The 18,847-nt window shown below is 47.2% G+C and overlaps 1 protein-coding gene across 2 annotated transcripts in view; it reads left to right on the top strand.

Annotated features, from left to right (window-relative positions):
- Positions 1–18,847, top strand: part of Stam (signal transducing adaptor molecule) — a 48,997-nt gene that overhangs the window by 16,220 nt on the left and 13,930 nt on the right. For both annotated transcript variants that reach the window (XM_077660969.1, XM_077660970.1), the window contains 5 exons: positions 974–1,056; positions 6,889–6,952; positions 13,001–13,082; positions 16,669–16,942; positions 18,136–18,218. In XM_077660969.1, coding sequence (XP_077517095.1) covers positions 974–1,056; positions 6,889–6,952; positions 13,001–13,082; positions 16,669–16,942; positions 18,136–18,218 — 586 coding nt within the window. The remainder of the gene's footprint in view (positions 1–973; positions 1,057–6,888; positions 6,953–13,000; positions 13,083–16,668; positions 16,943–18,135; positions 18,219–18,847) is intronic.

Here is an 18,847-nt window from a genome sequence, read left to right as displayed (position 1 = left end):
AGGTGCATTTGGTAGTGATAGAACATGTCGGTGACTATCCTAGGCCCATATGTTAACCCCATTATCTTGGGGGATTGATCTTTTGGCTGACTCGAAGCACTCAATGATTGGCTTTATCAGCGGAACCAGCGGTGGCGTTCAGTCGCTAGTGCAGTGGTGCATTCAAACGGTCTGCACCCATGGGTGTAGTACAAAGCCCAAGTTTTGCCACAGTTGCATGAACCTCCTGTTTGCGCTAAAGGCACACCACAAAAAAAAAAAAAAATGGCTTTGTAAAAATCATTCTCACAAAGTAACTTTGAAAATATATTTGCATTTATCAGCAGAAGAGGACCACATTTATGGTGGCTGATTTCCTTGCGCAACTGTGTGCTGCGAACTAATGTTCCAGAAACTGGTGCGCCTCTGAATCTGGCGTTACTGTAGCCCTTGTCTGCAGTATCGGCGGCATGCAGTGAGGAAGAGTCATCAAATAGAGCCTGTCGGGGTTGTGATGCTCACATTTTGGCCTTGACTGCTAGCAACACCTTGCTCAACTTTCTTCTTTAATGACTGCTAGATCCAACAGTGCTTTGCATTGCAGCTGAGTGGCTGCTTCAGCCAATTGGTGATGGCGTTGAGGGGCTGATCCCGCAAGATTAGAGGATAGGTCCTGATACTGTATTGGCTGCTCAATCATGTGGAGCAGTGCCTGGAATGCTTCTGTTTGCTAGACCACAGTCTTTTCCATGTTCAGATTTCAACTTGGAGAATACATTCAGCAGTGGCATTTGTTTAATATTCTGTTCGGGTGGGCACCAGCCTGATTCTGTCCTTTTGAAACCAAAGTCTGCATTGTTGGCAGTGATGCTGGACTGGAGAAGAAAAAAATAGCAAAGCTAGTGCAATGGCTGCTGTGTCCCCCAGTCTTTTGTAATGATCCCAAGGGGATTGCTTCAGTTGTGACCATTGCTGTGCCTCTTTTTTTCCACAGGGCCACCCACGGGTGGTGGAGAAGATGAAGGGCCTCCTCAAGAAGTGGGCCCAGGAGGACTTCAGCAAGGACCCCCAGCTCAGGTGCGCTGCACCCTGCCCTGCTCTTGTTTCGAACGACTTGACCTGTGCAACAGCAGGAGCCAAGGGGAAACTAGGCAGTTTATTTCGCCTTAGGCCTTGAAGCATTGTAATAAAGTGAATCGTGCACTTTCCACAAAGCTAAAGAACTGCTCACCGGTCCCGCTAGAAACAACCGAATGCGTACCATTGGTAGCTTGCCTGCACATGCAGACGGGTACAACCATTGGCGAATATTAATGACATGCCTTTCAGCAACGAAGTGTTAAAGCGTTAGGAAAGGTTAAAGTGCTTTGCATGCAGCATAAAACGCCAAGCATGTTGACGCTGAATATTTGTTTTTGACGTGTTTGTGGCAGTACACATTCACTGATCCAGAAGTGGCGTATTTACACAATTGTAAGTTGACCCTCACCCCCACATATTGCATGTCAGGAAAAAGGTGGGGGGGCCTTGCCTACGGGCACGTTCCAAAACGGAAAACTTGAAGGATACTTAAGCTTCGCTTTTAAGAGTAGAATGTAATAGTGCCATCAGGCCGCCGCTGCTTATCTATCAGCAGCCGCCATTGGCCGCCGTGCTCGGGTAGGTTGGAGGGGGATGCCGGTTCTGCATGTTGACGGAGCAGCTGCTCAAGGTCAGCACGAAGAGTGACTCGACGGAGCTGTGGCAGCCTGGTGACGGCACTGCTAGCTTGTCCAGAAAAGCCTTACGAGCTCCTTAACGCTCTCTTGTTAAAATGTATTAGTCGCTGGACTACTTGTCTTCACTAGTGCTGCCGTCAGCATCGCTGCTGCAGGGCCAAAGCCTGTTGTTCTAATGTCATCGTCCTGCAAAATCCTGCGCTTAGCAAACAACCACACCACGCCATCACACGGCACAGCTTAAAATTTTGTCTTGCTGCGGCTGCCACACCTGTATCACCCATTCGAGGCAAACTTGGGGCCCCGGTGCGCAGTTGTTCATTTCTTCGCTGTAAAGAATGGCAGCCATCTTGAATGTAGCCATGAATGAGTGCCACCGGACATGGAGCACAAATGACGATTGACGAAGCACTATGTTAAAAACTGGTAAACTGTGGCCAGCAGTCATTAAATGCGTCAGACAGAGCCAAAGAGAAACTGTGTGTGCTCCGCGTGAGCTGTGTCTGCATTTCTATCACCTACCGCCACTCCCTTAAGGGGGGAGGTGGAGATCGGAGTGAAATTCCTCATTTTTTGTAGTAGAGCAATGAAATTTGGTACGGTTATTGGGAACTGTGCTGAATGACTAAATACAAAGTTTCATTGATAAATCTTAAGTAGTATTGACATTACAAATTTTTATTTGAACCCAACTTGCAGAAAGCCTGGCATTACAAAAAAATGTGGTAGAAGCCCATAGTTGCTTTTATATGTTACCCAAATGGATACTAGTTCATGCAGTGACATTCTCCAAATACCTTTATCACCCTTATGTTTTTTTACATAGGGCATTATATCCATGTTTGAAAAATGCGGTCGTTATCAACATGCCAATTTAGCTAAACAGTAAAAGAAATGTGATAGTTATTAAAAGTATAGGAATGTCACGGCATTAAGAATTTACTAAGAAATACTGTTCAACAAACCCCATGCAAATCCCACAAGGCATAGTTGTTCTATGCTTTCTGCAAGCAGGGTAGTCGGCTCAAAGCTCACTTCTGAGAAAACTGGCTCTAATGTTTTGCAAGCACTGCAGATTTATTAGAAAGCACCAGAGCTGTAATATTTTGCATCATTGCTGTCAGGCATCTTCTTGCACCTTTGCCTCTTTGTTTGGTGGGCTTTGGACACCTTCTTCAGGTGTTCTTGGTTCTTTTCTTGAGCTCTCTGAAAGGCAAGGGCACCATGATGCACACCCAAGGTGGCACACATTGCCGAGTAGGCTCCTTGGCTCCCTGAAGTGTACTTCACGACTGCCTCATTTACTGCCGTCTCTATCGCAAAAAGCGAGGTATGCACATCCTCTGACAGTGCTGACCAAACTTCCATTCAGTTGCGGACGCTGCGCGAAGGGAGTCGCGAACGCTGCATGTCTGCGCTTCTGCCGTCACTGTCGACAACACAAAAACACGGCTTGAGGCGTGCCTGAATGGTGCTACATTCGGGCGACGATTCGTCTGGTGAATCTTCAGCTATCACACTGTAGCTCGTCGACGGTTGGGGCTCACTCGCAGGCTGCGTCTCCGTGTCGCACGATGCGCCAGAAACAGAGCACACCGCCTCTGCCGGCGTCGCCTCCAAGGCTGCGATCTCGGCTACCAATTCACACGGCCATAGTCAAAGGTTCAAGAGACTTCATTGGCGCGTCTTCCGTCGACTGGGTCATCGACGTCGATGGCACAGGGCGACTATCGGCTTCGCTGCTGGAGTAACGCCGTGCAAGATAGCGCGGCACGTTTCCGTATGTTCAGTCGGGTGCTCCGCTTCTCCCGCTGGCCGCCATATTTTTCTTGGTGTAGGAGGCTTGCGCTTCCGTTTTCCGAAGGCGTGCTTCGTCGAAAATTTCTTTTCAAATGAGCGACGATTCATTACTAACGAGGGGGCTTTCAGAAATCCAAATTCTGCGTGTCAAATGAACACTCCGGCGTGGTTTGCGAAGCAGAAAACAGCGGTCCGCTGTGGTTGCCAGCTTGCCCGCTGCCGCAGCAGCAACCTATGGGGAGGCGCGTTTCAGACCGGCAGCCAATCGGAGGCCCGCTTTCATCGGAGGGCCCGTGTGACCATCCCTGGCATACCCGCGCTTCTTTTGTGTTTGTGCAACCGTTACAAGATGACGACGACTGAAGAATTCAGAAACAAAATGGCAGAGCTTTGAGTTTTGAAACGATACCAAGATGGCGGCGCTCGGTGGCGGGAAAGATGAGATATGGCTCCGCGAACTGCGGTGATTTTACGCGATTTGTGACTGTATTCTCACCCTGCGCACTGACAAATTAAATTTTTATGCCACATTTAGTGCGTTTTCAGTGAACCGATTCTGATACAACGTATATTAGGCATTGCAGATACTGAAACGCGTGGTTTCCAAAAATCAGATTTTTTTTCCCGCGATTGCCGCCATCTGATCCCCACGTTCCCCCTTAAGCGCTAGGTTTGCAGTTGAAAGTAAGAAAGAAAAATCCTTTCGAAAAAGCATGCAGAATAGCCTAATGCTACTGGGTGGAGCCATAGAACAAGCAAAATTGCAACCACACTGTAGCATCCCTGATATCTCATTTGTCTCGACTTTATTTATGGTGCTATGCTTTGGTTTCAATTGTAAGTTGACCCCCCCCCCCCCCCACTTCGGGCAGCTGGTTTCACATGCCTATGCTCTACACAAGGCAGGAAAAAAAAATTGCTCTTACACTCTGGATTTCATGTTGCAAGGTATTAGGCCTTGGAAGAAATGTCGGTTTTGAGGTAAAGATAGATAAGCCACCTGATGCATGCCGTGAAATTAAATTTTAGCCTGGATGTAATGAATTCCTCGTTATTGCGAAGCTTCTCAATTTCCAAATGCCACCCCCATGTACTTGTGAACCACATGTAATAAAAGCGTAGTGGCAGTTGGCCTTGACATAACGAACTGGCTCTGTTTGCTGTCTATTAGCTGGTGCTGAGTTACTTCAAATTTGCCCGAATTAGGCCAAAATTTTCTTGAGGACAAAACACAAACTGACACGAGTGGAATTTCTGTGATCGCAACGAGCAACCGCAGTTGACACAACGCATTGTGATCCAGCGCCGTCCGTGCCTGTACAGGGCTGTTGAGCAACAGACCCCCCTGCTTCCGCTTTTGTGATGGTCACATCACTTGGCACTACAACAGTTCATGCTCAAAAGCAGTACACTATAAGGGAAAAAAAAAGACATGGGGCAAGCAGTGGGCGCCCATTGCTGCCAAATGTCGGGAGCTGGGATGGTGGAGAGTCTGTTTCCTATGGCATCTGCGATGGGCAGACCAAAAGTGGGGACCTGAGAGGAGGTGCACATGCTCTCCTGTAGCCCGGTCGTGGTTGCTGCCTCTCACTTCCCCCACTCTCCCCACCACACTCGTGCTGGCGTCGTGTGAGCCACAGCAGCGGCAATGGTCGCAGTCATGCTATCAGAACGATTGCGAAATGTTTCTCTGCGCTAACGACTTCGAGTAAAGTCTCAGCTAGGGGTGTGCGAATATTCGAAATTTCAAATACGAATCCAATATGTTTGGTATTTGATTCATATTTGAGAAATTGTTATTAGACTCTTTCCACATATTCGAAAATTGCCAAATATTTTCCCAGATATTGTCGTTTTGCCATGGTCGAATTTAGGAAGGTCGGCACGGTGCAGGATTGCTGGTGAGTATTAGACTATTTCTGAATATTCGAAAATTGCTGAATAGTCGCCAGCGATTGTGTACTCTGCAGACTTTCATAAATTCAACCATGGCATAACCACAATATCTGGGCAAATAATCCGATGGTCGAGGTTTTCAGGTTCGAGGAAAACTACGCAAAGGTACTGTTCCCTTCACTCAGTCGTTTATTGTGTGAGCCGATCGTATACCGATTCAGCTAGACTTGACTTCGTGCGAAATTCTGCAAGTGGGCTTTTCCACATATCACACGTGCTGTGAACAAGATGGCCGACAACCCGCTTTGAACAATCTCAGTTCAAAAGTGCGTTGTTTATTTTTATCCTTCTGTAGTATGTTACATACTTAATGCCCATGCCCATGGCATTTGACCTGTCGCCTTCACAACTCTCTAAGCGTGACCTCCGCCATCTCGCTTTGGTTAACTACGATATGCAAGAAAGGCGTGACAATGTTTGGAGGCCCCCTGTCACTAGGCCAGAAGATAGCCTGTGCGCATAGTTGTTGTTTCTGTGCTTTGCCACTAAGCCGCGGCGATGGCAGCTGTCAGCCTGCACATTCTCCGGTCGTTCTCCGCCGAACTTGGACGGTCGTCACAGGCCTACAGGTGTTTGCACGATGGAGCTGCCTCATAAGGCTTCAGAGCATTTCCGGTGTCTCTTTTTTTTGCCGGGGGCCACAGGGCATTTTATAAATTAACATTAGGATAACCCAGGCATATCTTCTAGTCCCTTGAAATCTGAGTTAATAGGGTTTTACAAGCCATTGTGTTATTTTTTTGTTGCCAGTCTTGTCATTTCATGGATTTCATTTTGCATGACCGCATTGCAGGTTGGATACTGTTATGCTGTCTAATCAAGTAGTATACATTTCTGTGCACATTTTTTGTTATATCGGGCTGATGAAGTCTAGCTTTGTTTAATTCATTTGCAAAGGTCATACGCTATATTGGAAAAAATTAAGGGCAACATTTGCTTCTTAACCATTTTCTGAAATATGTTTTTGTACCGAACAGATATTAGATTCGATATTTGAAGCCATTATTCCTTCATATTCATATTCCATTCGTATCCTAAAATTTCAATATTCCCACACCCCTACTGTAAATGTTTTCAAGGTGATTTCACTTACATATATTTACTTTGTATATATATTGGTTTTCATTCTGCGTTCTCTTTTTCAAGTCTTCACCCAAAAACTGCATGTAGCAGCATGGTTGTACTGTAAAATTGTGGACTTTTGTCAGTTTTGTTATATCCAGGTTTAACTGTATGTGACCACTTGAGGGACTGCTTTTTTTCTTGCTTAAGTGTTAGCTGTCCATCTCGCAAGAGAGCCACTGTTCACAGCACATCTTTCTCACATTGCTGACTGTCCCTAGACTAGAGAAAAGTGGTGTGGCTGTTAGGTCGTTTGCTGGTTGTGTCTTGCTCAACTGATGACAGTGTCTCTCCTTCTCGTCTCCACTTTCAGCCTCATTCCGTCTCTGTATTCCAAACTCAAAGGGGATGGCGTCGACTTTGGCACTGAGGGAGCGGTAAGTCCCAGGGGGCTTGGTGCCTGCAGCTGCGAGGATGTGAATCTCTGTGCAAATGTGTGAGGGGGGGGGCAGGAAGTCATGTGACTTTTTTAAGACTGGCGGGCATGGTTGTTGAGTGCTGGCTACTGTACTGCGTTTCATACATCAGGTGCAACGCTGTCAAAGCTAGTGCTCTTGTTTGCGCTGCCTGCATCTGCGACCAAAGAGTAGTGCGCTCCTTGTGGTGAACGAAACACAGTAACTCGTTTGGTTGCAGACTTATTATATGGCACATTTGTTATGTGCCTGATTAAACGCACTCTTATTGCTGACGACACGCTGTCGCTTTCTCGTGGCTTAGGCCACTCGGCCACAGTACAAGCACGGAGTAACACGGCTCCCTTGATTTTTCCGTGCGGACTACTTCCATACCTTTCACAGCGTTGCGCCTGATGTATGAAACGGAGTATAGGAAGGCTGTTATGTCTCAGCGAGGTGCTGTCTAAGAAATAACATGTAGGGCAGTGGGAAAGTGATGTGGGAAAATGCAGCTGTCTTCACGGGTAAAATTTCTAGAAATGTTTGAATACATTGCTGTTAAATGCATTGCAGCACCTGTCAAGGTGAGACCTGGGTGTGATGCTTTGATAAAGCAGTTGCAAAATGTTCACATACCAAAGCAAAATTGCAATGCATTGTCATCTTGCTCTGATAATTAATATTGGCAGCAGATATGTCCCCCAGGGAGCATGGTTGACAGCATTTTCAGCTTGCATGGCAAAAGCAATTGCTAAAAGGCGTTATGAAGACACTTCTGTCAATTTTTCTTTCTGGTGCAACAAAGACTATTCTTTTTTCGGCAGTCTCCCACTTGGAAATGCTGACCATCTGTAGAAGGTGGAGAATGGCTTTTTTTGTGTTGCTTGAAACAGGAATGCATTTTTCAGCACAACAAGGCTGTGCAAAGCCCAGCACACAATTGCTGCCATCTTTTGGCGTGCTGTTAATTTGGGCTACAGATCAATGTGTTGCGTGCAGCCTCGTTTGCTTTCAGAACCCACGTCAGAAGTGAATCGCTAACCACATGAGGCAATAATTCACAGTGACGTGCTGTGCAATGGACTGGCAGCTGCCAAGCCACTGTCAATCATCATGTCGCTCAGTTTCTGGGTTTTCAGAAAGCTTTGCGGGCATGAAACTTCTATGCGAGCCACTTTGCGAGCAAAGTCTGCTTTTCTAGTGGGGTTTCAGCAGAGCACAGTGTTTCAGCAAAGAAGCTGCCAGCAGGGTCCATGCTGCCGACACTTGCTTTGTCGTGAGCACACTAGAAGAGGTGCTCCAATGAGTCGTGTATTGAAACAGTGCAGTGAAAGCGAGATAGGAATGTTGCAACAGAAAAGGATGTTGTGGGGTGTGTCTCGATCGCTTCGTACTAGTCACAGCACCACAAACTGTAGTGTAGTCATACTTCCTGGATAAGACTGTGTTTGCTTTCATTAGTGACAGAAAGTTAGTGCCCTGCCTGTTCCAAGGCCTGTTGCAAGTGCAGTGCTTTACTATTTGGATCTGTGGATTTGCAAACTACAGTTAAACCTGGATATAGCGAAGCTGAAAAAAGCTCCCGATTTTTCGTTACATGCAGGTTTTCGTTACATGCAGGTTTCGCGTGAAGGCTCGTCAATTGTTTTTATGACGTGACACGACTGTTCTTACGTCGCCGCGCACGTGGAAGTGCGTGGCGCGAAACGACTGCACCATGTGTCTGCGCATAGGCGACTTGGTGTAGAGAGAGGAACTCGAGCGAGACACAGCGGGAATCATCGTGCCTGCGTGCTCTGCCGAAGCGCGATTGGTGGCCCCGAGAGGGACCGTTGAAAAAAAAAGCTTCCAAAGGAGCTTTGAGAGAAGAGGAGAGGCGGCGTTATTTTACACTGAAAAATTGCGTAATTGCTGCCTGCTTCTTCGGCACAAGTGCAGGCAGGACACGCCGCTCCAAAGAAGCTAAATCATGTAGAGCTCCTTCATCGTCGCGCGAGCCGACGAAATGGCGCATAACGTCCATTGCGTTCATCACCTCCTTTGCAGTAGGCACGTCACACGGATCTGCATCGCAAGCACCATCATCACGATCATCTTGCACGCTTTCAGCCAGTGCTGCATCAGTCATTTCCTCTGTAGCCACGGCGGCGTTGTCGGCAAACAAAAAGTCATCCAGTTCAACGTCGTCGGGTACACCACCGTTAGTGCGTAGCTCGTTCCACGCTTCGGCCACATCGGACGGAGTAGAAACGTCTTCCTCGTCATCGGCACCAGCCTGTGCGTTTCTTGCTACTATTCCGGCCTTTAAAAAGCAATTCCTAATAACTTCTGCCCTGACCTCTTGCCAGGAGGCAGCAAGCATCTCGACTGCTTGATAAATATCAATCTTCATCTCCCGTTCCAGCCGGATGTCGAGAAGAATCTTCTGGATTAGTCGGCGTCGGTAACAGCATTTAAAACTGTTAATGACCCCTTTGTCAAGGGGTTGTATTAGGGACGTGCAGTTGGCCGGGAAGTAGTGCAGTTCGATGTTCGAGAGCTGCAGGCCTTCGACGTGGTGCGCCGAGCAATTATCCAGCAGTAGGCAAACTTGACGGCCTTGCCGCTTGACGTCCTGGTTAAATTCCGTTAACCATTCTGAAAATATTGGCCGAGTCATCCACGCCTTGGAGTTCGCCACATACTTGACGGGCATACGCTTCGTTCCCTTAAAACACCTGGGACGGGCACTTTTGCCGACAACCAGCGGGACTCGCTTGTCTGTGCCGTCGAGGTTGGCGCACAGCAGAATCGTTATGCGGAGCTTGCTCTGCTTTCCGCCGCGGCAGTCATCGCCTTTTAGTGCTAGCGTGCGGCCCGGAAGCATTTGATAAAATAGAGCTGTCTCGTCGGCATTGTAGACATCGGCCGCCTCGAAGCGACTCTGTATTCCAGGCAGCTTGTCAGCCACCCATGAAGCAGCAGCATCGCTGTCTGCGGAGGCAGATTCGCCGCTGATTACTCTCCCGACGACACCGTGTCGGCTCTTGAATCCCTGCAGCCACCCGTTGCTTGCCTTGAAATCGTCATGGCCCAAGATACACGCAAAGTCCTTTGCCTTCTGTTGCAAAATCGCGCCACTAATGGGCACATTTCTGGCTCGCGTGTCCAAAAACCACGTGAACACTGCCTTGTCCACATCAGCATATGTCGACGTCTTCAGGCTTTTTTTCTTCGAGCTTGTTCCCGACTCCACTGCGTTTCTGATGTTGTGTTCCGCACTCAAAATCGTTGATAGGGTGCTCGCTGGAATGCTGAAACGGGCGGCAATGTCCTTCTTCTTCTCGCCCGCGGCGACTGCATTTAAAATTGCAAGTTTGTCTTCGAAAGACAAAACTTTTCGTTTTCTGGCAGTAGAACTAGCAGAACTCATCATGACCAACCGACGACGCAGTTACAAGCGGAGACGCACGACTACACGCCGACGGCAGGCCTAGCACCTCCAAAACAAGTCAAACGAACCAGCACGAGAGCACAGCTGACACGCACAGACGCAGGACAAACGCAAAATGGCGAATGCAACGCGTCGTCCCGTCGGTCTCGTCCTCCTTTCCCCCCTCTCCTTCCTTCGCCCTGGTAATGAAAGAACCGGCCATCAGCGTTGCTTTTAAAGTGAATTCTTGCACATAACTGTGTCTAAGCCATTGAAACATATGGAAATCACAAAATAAAAATGCTTTTTTTCAAATCCATACATAAAAAATGCAACAAAAGAAATCAACCGCCGCTACAAACGCCACCTGGTGCCACGCTACACAAGCAAAGCCTGAACAGGCTGCTACGTTGGGCACGGGGCGGCGCTAGCCGCGCGCTAACCGTCGCTATCATCATCATCGCTAAGTTCGCTTGGTCGCGGTGATCCCAGGCGTTCGTGTAGCTGTTGGCTCCGTACAATACTAATATTCACTAATATAGTGCATTTATTTGGTCGAATTTTCCTTAAAAGTGCAAAAAGTAATGACTGATCAGCTTTGCGAGTTCGTTACATCAAGGTTAACTGCCGCAACGTTTTCGTTACATCGAGGTCGAAAATACATGGGCTTCAATGGGGGCGGCGTTAGGGAATTCAAAAATTTCGTTAAATCCAGGAATTCGTTACATAGAGGTTCGTTACATCCAGGTTTAACTGTATTGTGGTTGGCCCAACTGCTTGCGTGCTCTAGCGCAGAAAATACTCGCATGACTCTGCAGATGGCCTTGTTGCTCGCCATGTTTGAGGTTTAAACTCTTGTACAGTACCAAGCCTCTGCGTGGTTACGTCGATCGCTACTACACTTACGACTATCTGTTCCTGGGGCAGCTTTTAACTTTTTGCCGCACGCATGACGCATAGCATGCTGTTGGGTACAATGAGGCCTGCAAAGTTTGCATTGGACATGCTGTAAAACATTCTTCAGATGCCTTTTTGTTCTTTGGACACACTTGCTTTTGTGCGTCCCTGTGGTGGAGACTGGGATAAGTGAGCGTGGAAATGACTGCACATTCACAAGACAAAGAGTGAATGTGGCCCCATCTTCAGGAAATGTGGTCTTCATTTTCTTTTTTTTTTTGAACAAATTTTGTGCTGTTAACATACATGCTGTTAAAATGGTGTGGGTATGGGACGTCAGAATAGCCTAGCACAGTAACGAGGGCTGTCTTGCATGCATGCCTGAATAATCAGGAGTGCTTAATAAGGTGTTGATGCAGGCTAGTTGGTGACCCATAGTAAAGTGTGGCAAACACATGGATGTAAGGAAGACTTTGGACAAGGTGTGCATTGTGCCATTCTCTGAGGGCAGCCACCGTTTCGCTGTTGCATTCACTGATGCAGGCAGTGATGTTTTTCAACGCATTTTAGCCTCTTGACGAGATGTGCCGTAGCAAGCGTCAATGGTTAGTAATGTGTGAGGAATGTTTTTTTGGTACACAAAATGTGATGCACTTAGCAGCAGCTATGGTAGGGATTATCAAGCAAATTGTCTAGCATTGGCAGTTCAAAGGGTGGTTGTCACCTCATAATTTCTAGATACAGAATCAGACGCTGAATCTTTGGTAACTGAGTATGTTAATTTAATTTGTCTTTATGAGGAAAAGTGCCCCCACAGAAGCATTGTGGCTGCAATAAATTTGGCTGCTCTGTGGCGCCCCACTAAGAATATCCTGGCACTGTCACTTTTGTCGAGTCTCCACAGTGGCTCAGTGGTGCTCAGCTGCTGATACGAATTACATGGGTTCAATTCCATCCTTGGGGGTCGCATTTTGATGGAGGTGAAATGCTAGGGGCCCTTGTACTGTTCGATGTGCTTTGGAATATTACTCTACACGATAGCAAAAAGAAGTCACTGTTGTCGATACCTGCTGTGTGCAAAAGTTTTCAACCAATTCACAGAAAAATGGATCGCCGTTCAAGTTGCAAAAAAACAGGAAAAAGACATGCATTGTCAACCCAGTTTGATTCCATGCAGCTTGCTTGTGACAATTTTGGTGGCCTAATACAGTGTCCTTTGCACCTGTTTACATACAATTTTGCAAGAGACGATGTGCAGTCCTTGGTAATATGAATGGTTCCATTTTGACTGTATGGTTCTATTTTAACAGTAGTGAAATTCTTGTAATTGTGAAAAATTTTACTGCCCTTCTGGACCTTATTGCTTGGAGTTTAGCTTCTTAGTGTAGCCCTACAGCTGCTCGACAGATGCAGCTTTCCATAACCTTTGTAGTAAAAAAAAAATGATTTTGTTCAGGGATCAGTGACTATCGACAGTGTAGGTAGTGTTTGGTGCATTTGGCTTGGATTTGGAGTAAATCAGTCCAGCAATCTGCAAATGCACTGTGCAGCTTGTATGCATTACCTTGAATGGAGAACTTGGACAGTTAGAAATTTCAGTTTATTCCACAAGCTTTGATTTGAAAGTTTAGGCTCACTGCTATGCATTCAGTGAATTTCAAAGCCAGTCAATTCGAGCGGTAATTGATTGCTTACTCCTTGTCTGACCACTGTTGCAGTCGGACTCCCCATCATCGGAGCAGTTGGGCACCCGTGCGTCTAGCAAACAGCAGCAGCAAGAAGAACAGGACCTTGCTCGTGGTGAGTGGAAGGGGACGAGTCAGTCTTTCATGGCGGTCTTTTACTTGCAGGGTATGCTGTTGGGCGCCATGAGAAATTATCTGTCAGTGAACTTGGGGCCCTCCAGCTTAAGCGGAGGAATATGGGGATTGTTTGGGAAGACGCTACAAGCATTGCACACCGTGGCCGATGCCATGACCACATTGCGTGGCAGATGCAACTTTGTCTGCCACACAACGCATGTCGGAACTAAAATGTTGGTGGTGTCTGTGATTACCCCGTAGAGCAGCATAAAAGTGAACCAGCCATGCAGGGCCAGGCAGCACTCACTGGCAGTGAAGCTGCTTGCCATGAGCGCATGGGGATAACTGTAACGTCACTGTCACATAGGTGGCTGCTGCTCAGTCTTCAGCATAATTATTCTTGTGAGGCTCGTGGATCAGCACATGCAAGAAGACTGGTGGAGCATATTGCATTAGAAATGCATGGATTTTTTGCGTTGCGGTTGGGTTAGACTTTGAAAATGGTCTTCAAAAGTTGCCTTTACAGCAGTTGTAATTTTGTACAAGAGTTGCAACCAGTGCTTTGCATTACCGATACCAAAATTATGTGCCTTGAACAAAAACTAGATTTATTGTTTTTTTTTCTTTGTCAGTGCAGTAAAATTGCTATCTGTGAAATGTCATTTTTAAAAAGAAATATACAAAATGAACTTGGGCTATTGATTCTGGTACCAGTTACGTAAGTGGCATTGATTAACATCTGTGAGAAATTGTTTGCTTACGCCTCATGGTTGCGAAGAATAAGGTACACAAACCTCCAAAAATGTAAGAAAAAATGCCAATTAAGTCTCTGAAAACTTTTCTGTTGGACGTGATGACAAAAAAAGCACCAAAAAATTATTTTTGAAATCGCAAATACCCTAGTATGATGCATTTTCCGAAAGATAAAGAAATTCCCTGTGCATTATGGTCTTAAAATCTCAAAATCGAATTTTATGACAAAACACTCGCCCCGCCTCAAGCATTCCTTTAACCCTTTGAGGATTTTTGCTGTATATGTAAGGTGGCGGTTTTCTCTCCCGCAAGGTCTCTACCGTACGAGAATGGTTTCAACCCTCCATTTGAAATTTCTTGCTATAATGACGATGCATGCTCACTGGGAGATGCTGCCATCTCGTAGGACTTACAAGAAACTTTTGGAATTTGATTGCACTACCTTCTTGCTGAGATAACAGAACTAGTTTCTAGCTTCTGCGGGGTCTGCGGTAGCGCCCTTTCGTAGTTTCGGTTTCGCCGCATGATTGCAACTGAGGCAACTGAGGCGCGCAAAACTTATCTTTATTGGCACTCTCTTGCAGGGGCCGTCTTGGAAGTCGATTTCCATCTTTATTGGCGTTGCTCTTAGCTTGTTTATCATAGACGCTCACGAGGTATTCTCGCTCTCCTTGTTTACCGAGTTTCGTTCGAGTTCTTCAGATGCACGGCAAAGTGCGATATGGCCGAAAGCACTGCCCATTCGCTTGACACCAACAGTGATGACTCTTCCGTGTTTTACGTGTGCAGACTGCGATAAGGCGCTGTGTGTGGACCCGTGTTTCAAGGAATACCACACTCTGAAGTACTATTGAACATTTTCCAATTCTGAATGATGCCGACGCCAGAATACTGTTCCTGATTTTTTTTACAATTTCTTCCCGACTGTACACAGTTTGAACATTCAAAATCCGCATTAAAGTAATTTCATCGCCTGGAAAAGTTTAAAAAAACAGTCGTCCCTCAAAGGGTTAAGGGGTCATGACAACAATTTTCAGACTCAATCTGTTTACTGCGTTTTGCTCGCTATACATCTCGGAACAACTGGACAAAATATGACCTCATTTGGTGCAGCGAGTAATTTGTAATTGAATTTTTAAATGATCTCCCGAACCGTGTGGAACTCGGGCAACACCGGTGCACTCGAGTTTCGTGTGCGACGTAAACAGACAGTCACATGCTTGTTCGGGACTGAACAGCTCTACTGTGCGTAGCTAGCGAGCCTTGGGAAGTGAGTTGTTCATTGTTCAGGCTTGGGGTGCTGAGAGGTGAAGGGGGGAAGTTGGAGAAGGACAAAGGCAACAAAGGCCTGTGTCCTTTCCTTTTATATCTTCTGCCTGGTCTCGCCGACTTCGCTGCAATGTGCCACATGTGCACTGTGCACTGTGCTTCCGACCATGTGCGCAGCAGTTTTGCAGCAGATGATGGTGCTGTCGGTTTATGACTTCACTCAGGCTGCTTCAGTATGGCCATCGCGGCCAGGGGGAGGAGCATAGAGCTGATAACTTCAAATTATACAATTCCTAGCTGAAATGCACATGTTAGTGCCTTATTTTTTTTTTAAGTACGCATATTACAGTACAACGTTGATCGTACAATTTTCATCGGCATTCGTGTAATAAACGCATCCACTACCCTGGCTTTCAAAAATTAGCTCTTTTCCCCACGTGTTGTAAAAGTGCCCATTTTCGTTCTGCGAAAATTGGTCCTGCGACCGCGCACATTCAGGATTTTCAGTGTCAAAGAGGCAGCTTAATTTAGACAAAGTATGCGTGTGCTCCTGTCCCTGTGCATTAAGCAGATGTCACATGCGCCCCGAAAACAATGATATGGATGACGGACCAGTAATATGGCTGCTCTGACTATTCGAAGACGTTTTTCAGCGCACAGTACGACCATGCCAACGATGTGTGTTTCTGTTCAGACTTCCTATAGGACCACTTTCACTCCGTGGCAGCAGTGTCTGTGCTAGGAATTCGCATCATAAAGTAAAAAAGAAAGCTTGCACCATGTTCGCCTGCGACGCAAATGTGGCAGCAGCGTGCTTGCTGCAGCAATCTGCAGCCTGCTGGGTGACAGCGTGCCGCTCGCTCCTGGCTCGCTCAGTGTCGCTAGGCCTAGTGTGCTCCGCTCTGAGGCTGCAGCGGAATGCGCTTTCGAACTAGCCGCTGATGATCATAGAAATGACTAATCTTGTTACTGCTTCTACAATAACTTCATGAATGTCCCTAACTACTTCGTCAGTGAAGCACGCAGAAAAACAGATGGCTGCGGGTCGCACATGCAGGGAGTCCGAGTCATCAGCAGAACCATCATTGCACTGTATGCTGTTAGGCGGCCGATTGCATTGTTGCGTGCGCGTCTCCATCTTGATTCCGTTCTGGAACCAGCTTGGTTGACGTCATGTCTGCCACCAAAGTGCTCCACCAGCATCCCTCATTCCAGATGGTTCCCGCCGGCCATCGTACGAAGCAGGGCATGCATATCTGCTCCAATTTGTCGTAAAATGCGGGTTGTCGCATGAACAGGGGACTCACAATATGGATTCCGCTGTACAGTCGTGGCTAGTAGCTGCAACATAAAACCACGATTAGTTTGTAGGCCATGTCGTATGACCCCTTTAAGCTCATTCAAGGACCTTGCCGTTAAAAACGTTATTTTGTTTAGTGTGGCATGTTTGGCCTATCTGTTGTTCTGCATTACTTCTTTGTCCTTGCCCTTTGTGCTGTGAATTGTCAGCATGGTCCAGCTGGCTCGTGTGCTGTGGCTGACGTCCCTTGTACTCCATGCAGCGATTGAGCTGTCTCTGAGAGACTCACCCCCCAAGAGCGGAGGTGGTGGCAGCAGTGGTGGCACCAGCGGTGGTGGCGGAGGAAGCAGCCTGTATCCCCGAGCGCCGTCACCCGTGTCAGCTGGTGCGCTGGTGGACGGTGGTGGTTCCTCTGCTCTGGTCGAAGGGGCTCAGCGTGAGCCACGAAAGGTTCGCGCCCTGTACGACTTTGAAGCGGCCGAGGACAACGAGCTCACCTTCAAGGCCGGCGAGCTGCTGCTCGTGCTCGACGACAGGTGGGTGCCCCTCCTTGACAGTAGCAGCTGTGAAGCTGTTGCGCCCTGTGCCACACCACACTGTCACTTTTGGGAGAAGTGAGGCATTCGTTACCTGTTTTGGTCATGGCAGGAACTGCAGTGGCTCTGTGGACACTTCCACACATGTAACTGTGGATGCCGAAGGAATTAAATCAACTTGGGTAAGGCCAAGAGTCGGATGGACTGGCAGGGTCTAGCATACAGCTAGAACAATGCGGCTGTGCGTGGCGGAAAACAGCGATAACTGGATGTTATTGGAAGAGGCTGTTGTCCCGCATTGCACTCTGCTCTGACAGGTGGAATACAAAGGTGCACATGTGCTGTTTAATGTCTGTGTACTGTAGGTGGTCTTAATTGTATATCAAGCGTGGTAGGCAGTGACAAATGGCACCAAAGCAGACTGGGGTACACTGAGTCCTCTGGGCAGGTGTGTGGGCAACTGCGGAAAGCAGCAGCAGACTTTGTGTGTTCACCATTGCTTCGGTGCAGCAGTGAAATGGCATTTTTTTGGTGCTGAACGTTTTGCGTGTGCATTGGATTATTCAATTATCATTCAATTTAATCTTGTTAGAATGCTTGAAAAATGCGGCAGTACATGTAGGTATTAAGTCTCAATATATTTGCAGCAGGTACTGGCGGTTTATAGGTTTTTTTTGTTTTGCACCGGGTTGGGCAATTGATCGGTAGCTCCTGGAAATAATGCACCGTAATTGTGCATTTGTGTGCATCACTTGAATCCACATATCACCAATTTTTGGGCTTTGAAATGAATGCACTGCAGTAGGAAGGGTGTGGCATTGATGTCAAGGGGGGCAGTGTGTTATTGGAGGGGTTCTTGCTGTAAGAGGTTGAGGCGACGCTATTGCCCTGCCGGCTTTTAAAATGGTTGACAGTGCTAACCTCATGATGCAACACTCTATGCCAGCGCAGCAGCCAGCAGTTTGGAGTTGGCGCTTGCTTTGAGCGCTCTGTGTGCGTCTCTGTCCATTGTTGAAGCTAAATAGGTGCCCTGACCAATACTTACTGTCGCGGTGGTTCTGGAGGATTCGTCTCTTTGGTGAGCCATCTACTCCTTCAGAGTCTGCAGGGCTTCCTGCTCAGTGCAGTGCCTAACGTGGTTTGCTTTTTTGAAAGGCAGCCTGAGTGGCCTTCCTTGTCTCTTGCTGATGCAGTGATCCCAACTGGTGGAAGGGCTCCAACCACAGGGGGGAAGGGCTGTTCCCGGCAAACTTTGTCACCGCAGACCTCGAAGAAGGTGCGTTCCCTTCCCCAGCACAAGACTGCAGGGTGGAGTCGGGTGCATGTACTGGTATTACGATCAAAATGCCATATAAACTTGCGTAAGGGCCCCACTTTTTTTTTTTTAGCTTGGGTGTGAATTTTGGAAGTGTGGCCCATAAACGAATTTAAAAAATATATACATTCTTTTTTTCTGAATTGTCTAGGGCTGCAGCACACACACGGGTGCGGCCCTTACACAAAATTGTGTTGTATTACAAGATGGGTGTTCTGGGAAAAATTTACAATCGCCACCCAGTGACGTGGTGTTGTTACCAGTGGACAGAGCATGCACATACCCTCATCACATTTCAGGTGAGGGGATTACGCGACTATGCTGGAAAAACATTTTTTCTGCAGACTCGCGTCTCAAACTTTTCATCACGATAGTACTTCATGTTTAGTGGCATGATTACATGATTACATGTTTTTTACCGTTACCCTACCGCTCCTATTGACCATTGTTAGCCCACTAACAATGTACGCAAACCCCAATTCTAAGCATTTCTGCGCCGTTCTTGAACACGTGCTGTGCAATCTCGCTTGAAGCTAGAAATCTTAAGCTTAATTTTTCTCTTTAGTTCGTTTTTCTCCACGCGACAGCGG

The sequence above is a fragment of the Amblyomma americanum genome, chromosome 4 (assembly GCF_052857255.1).
Source record: "Amblyomma americanum isolate KBUSLIRL-KWMA chromosome 4, ASM5285725v1, whole genome shotgun sequence".
In the NCBI taxonomy this organism is placed as follows: Eukaryota; Metazoa; Arthropoda; class Arachnida; order Ixodida; family Ixodidae; genus Amblyomma; species Amblyomma americanum.
The sequence above is the reverse complement of the archived record's forward strand: the minus strand, read 5'-3'. Positions and strand labels throughout refer to the sequence as shown.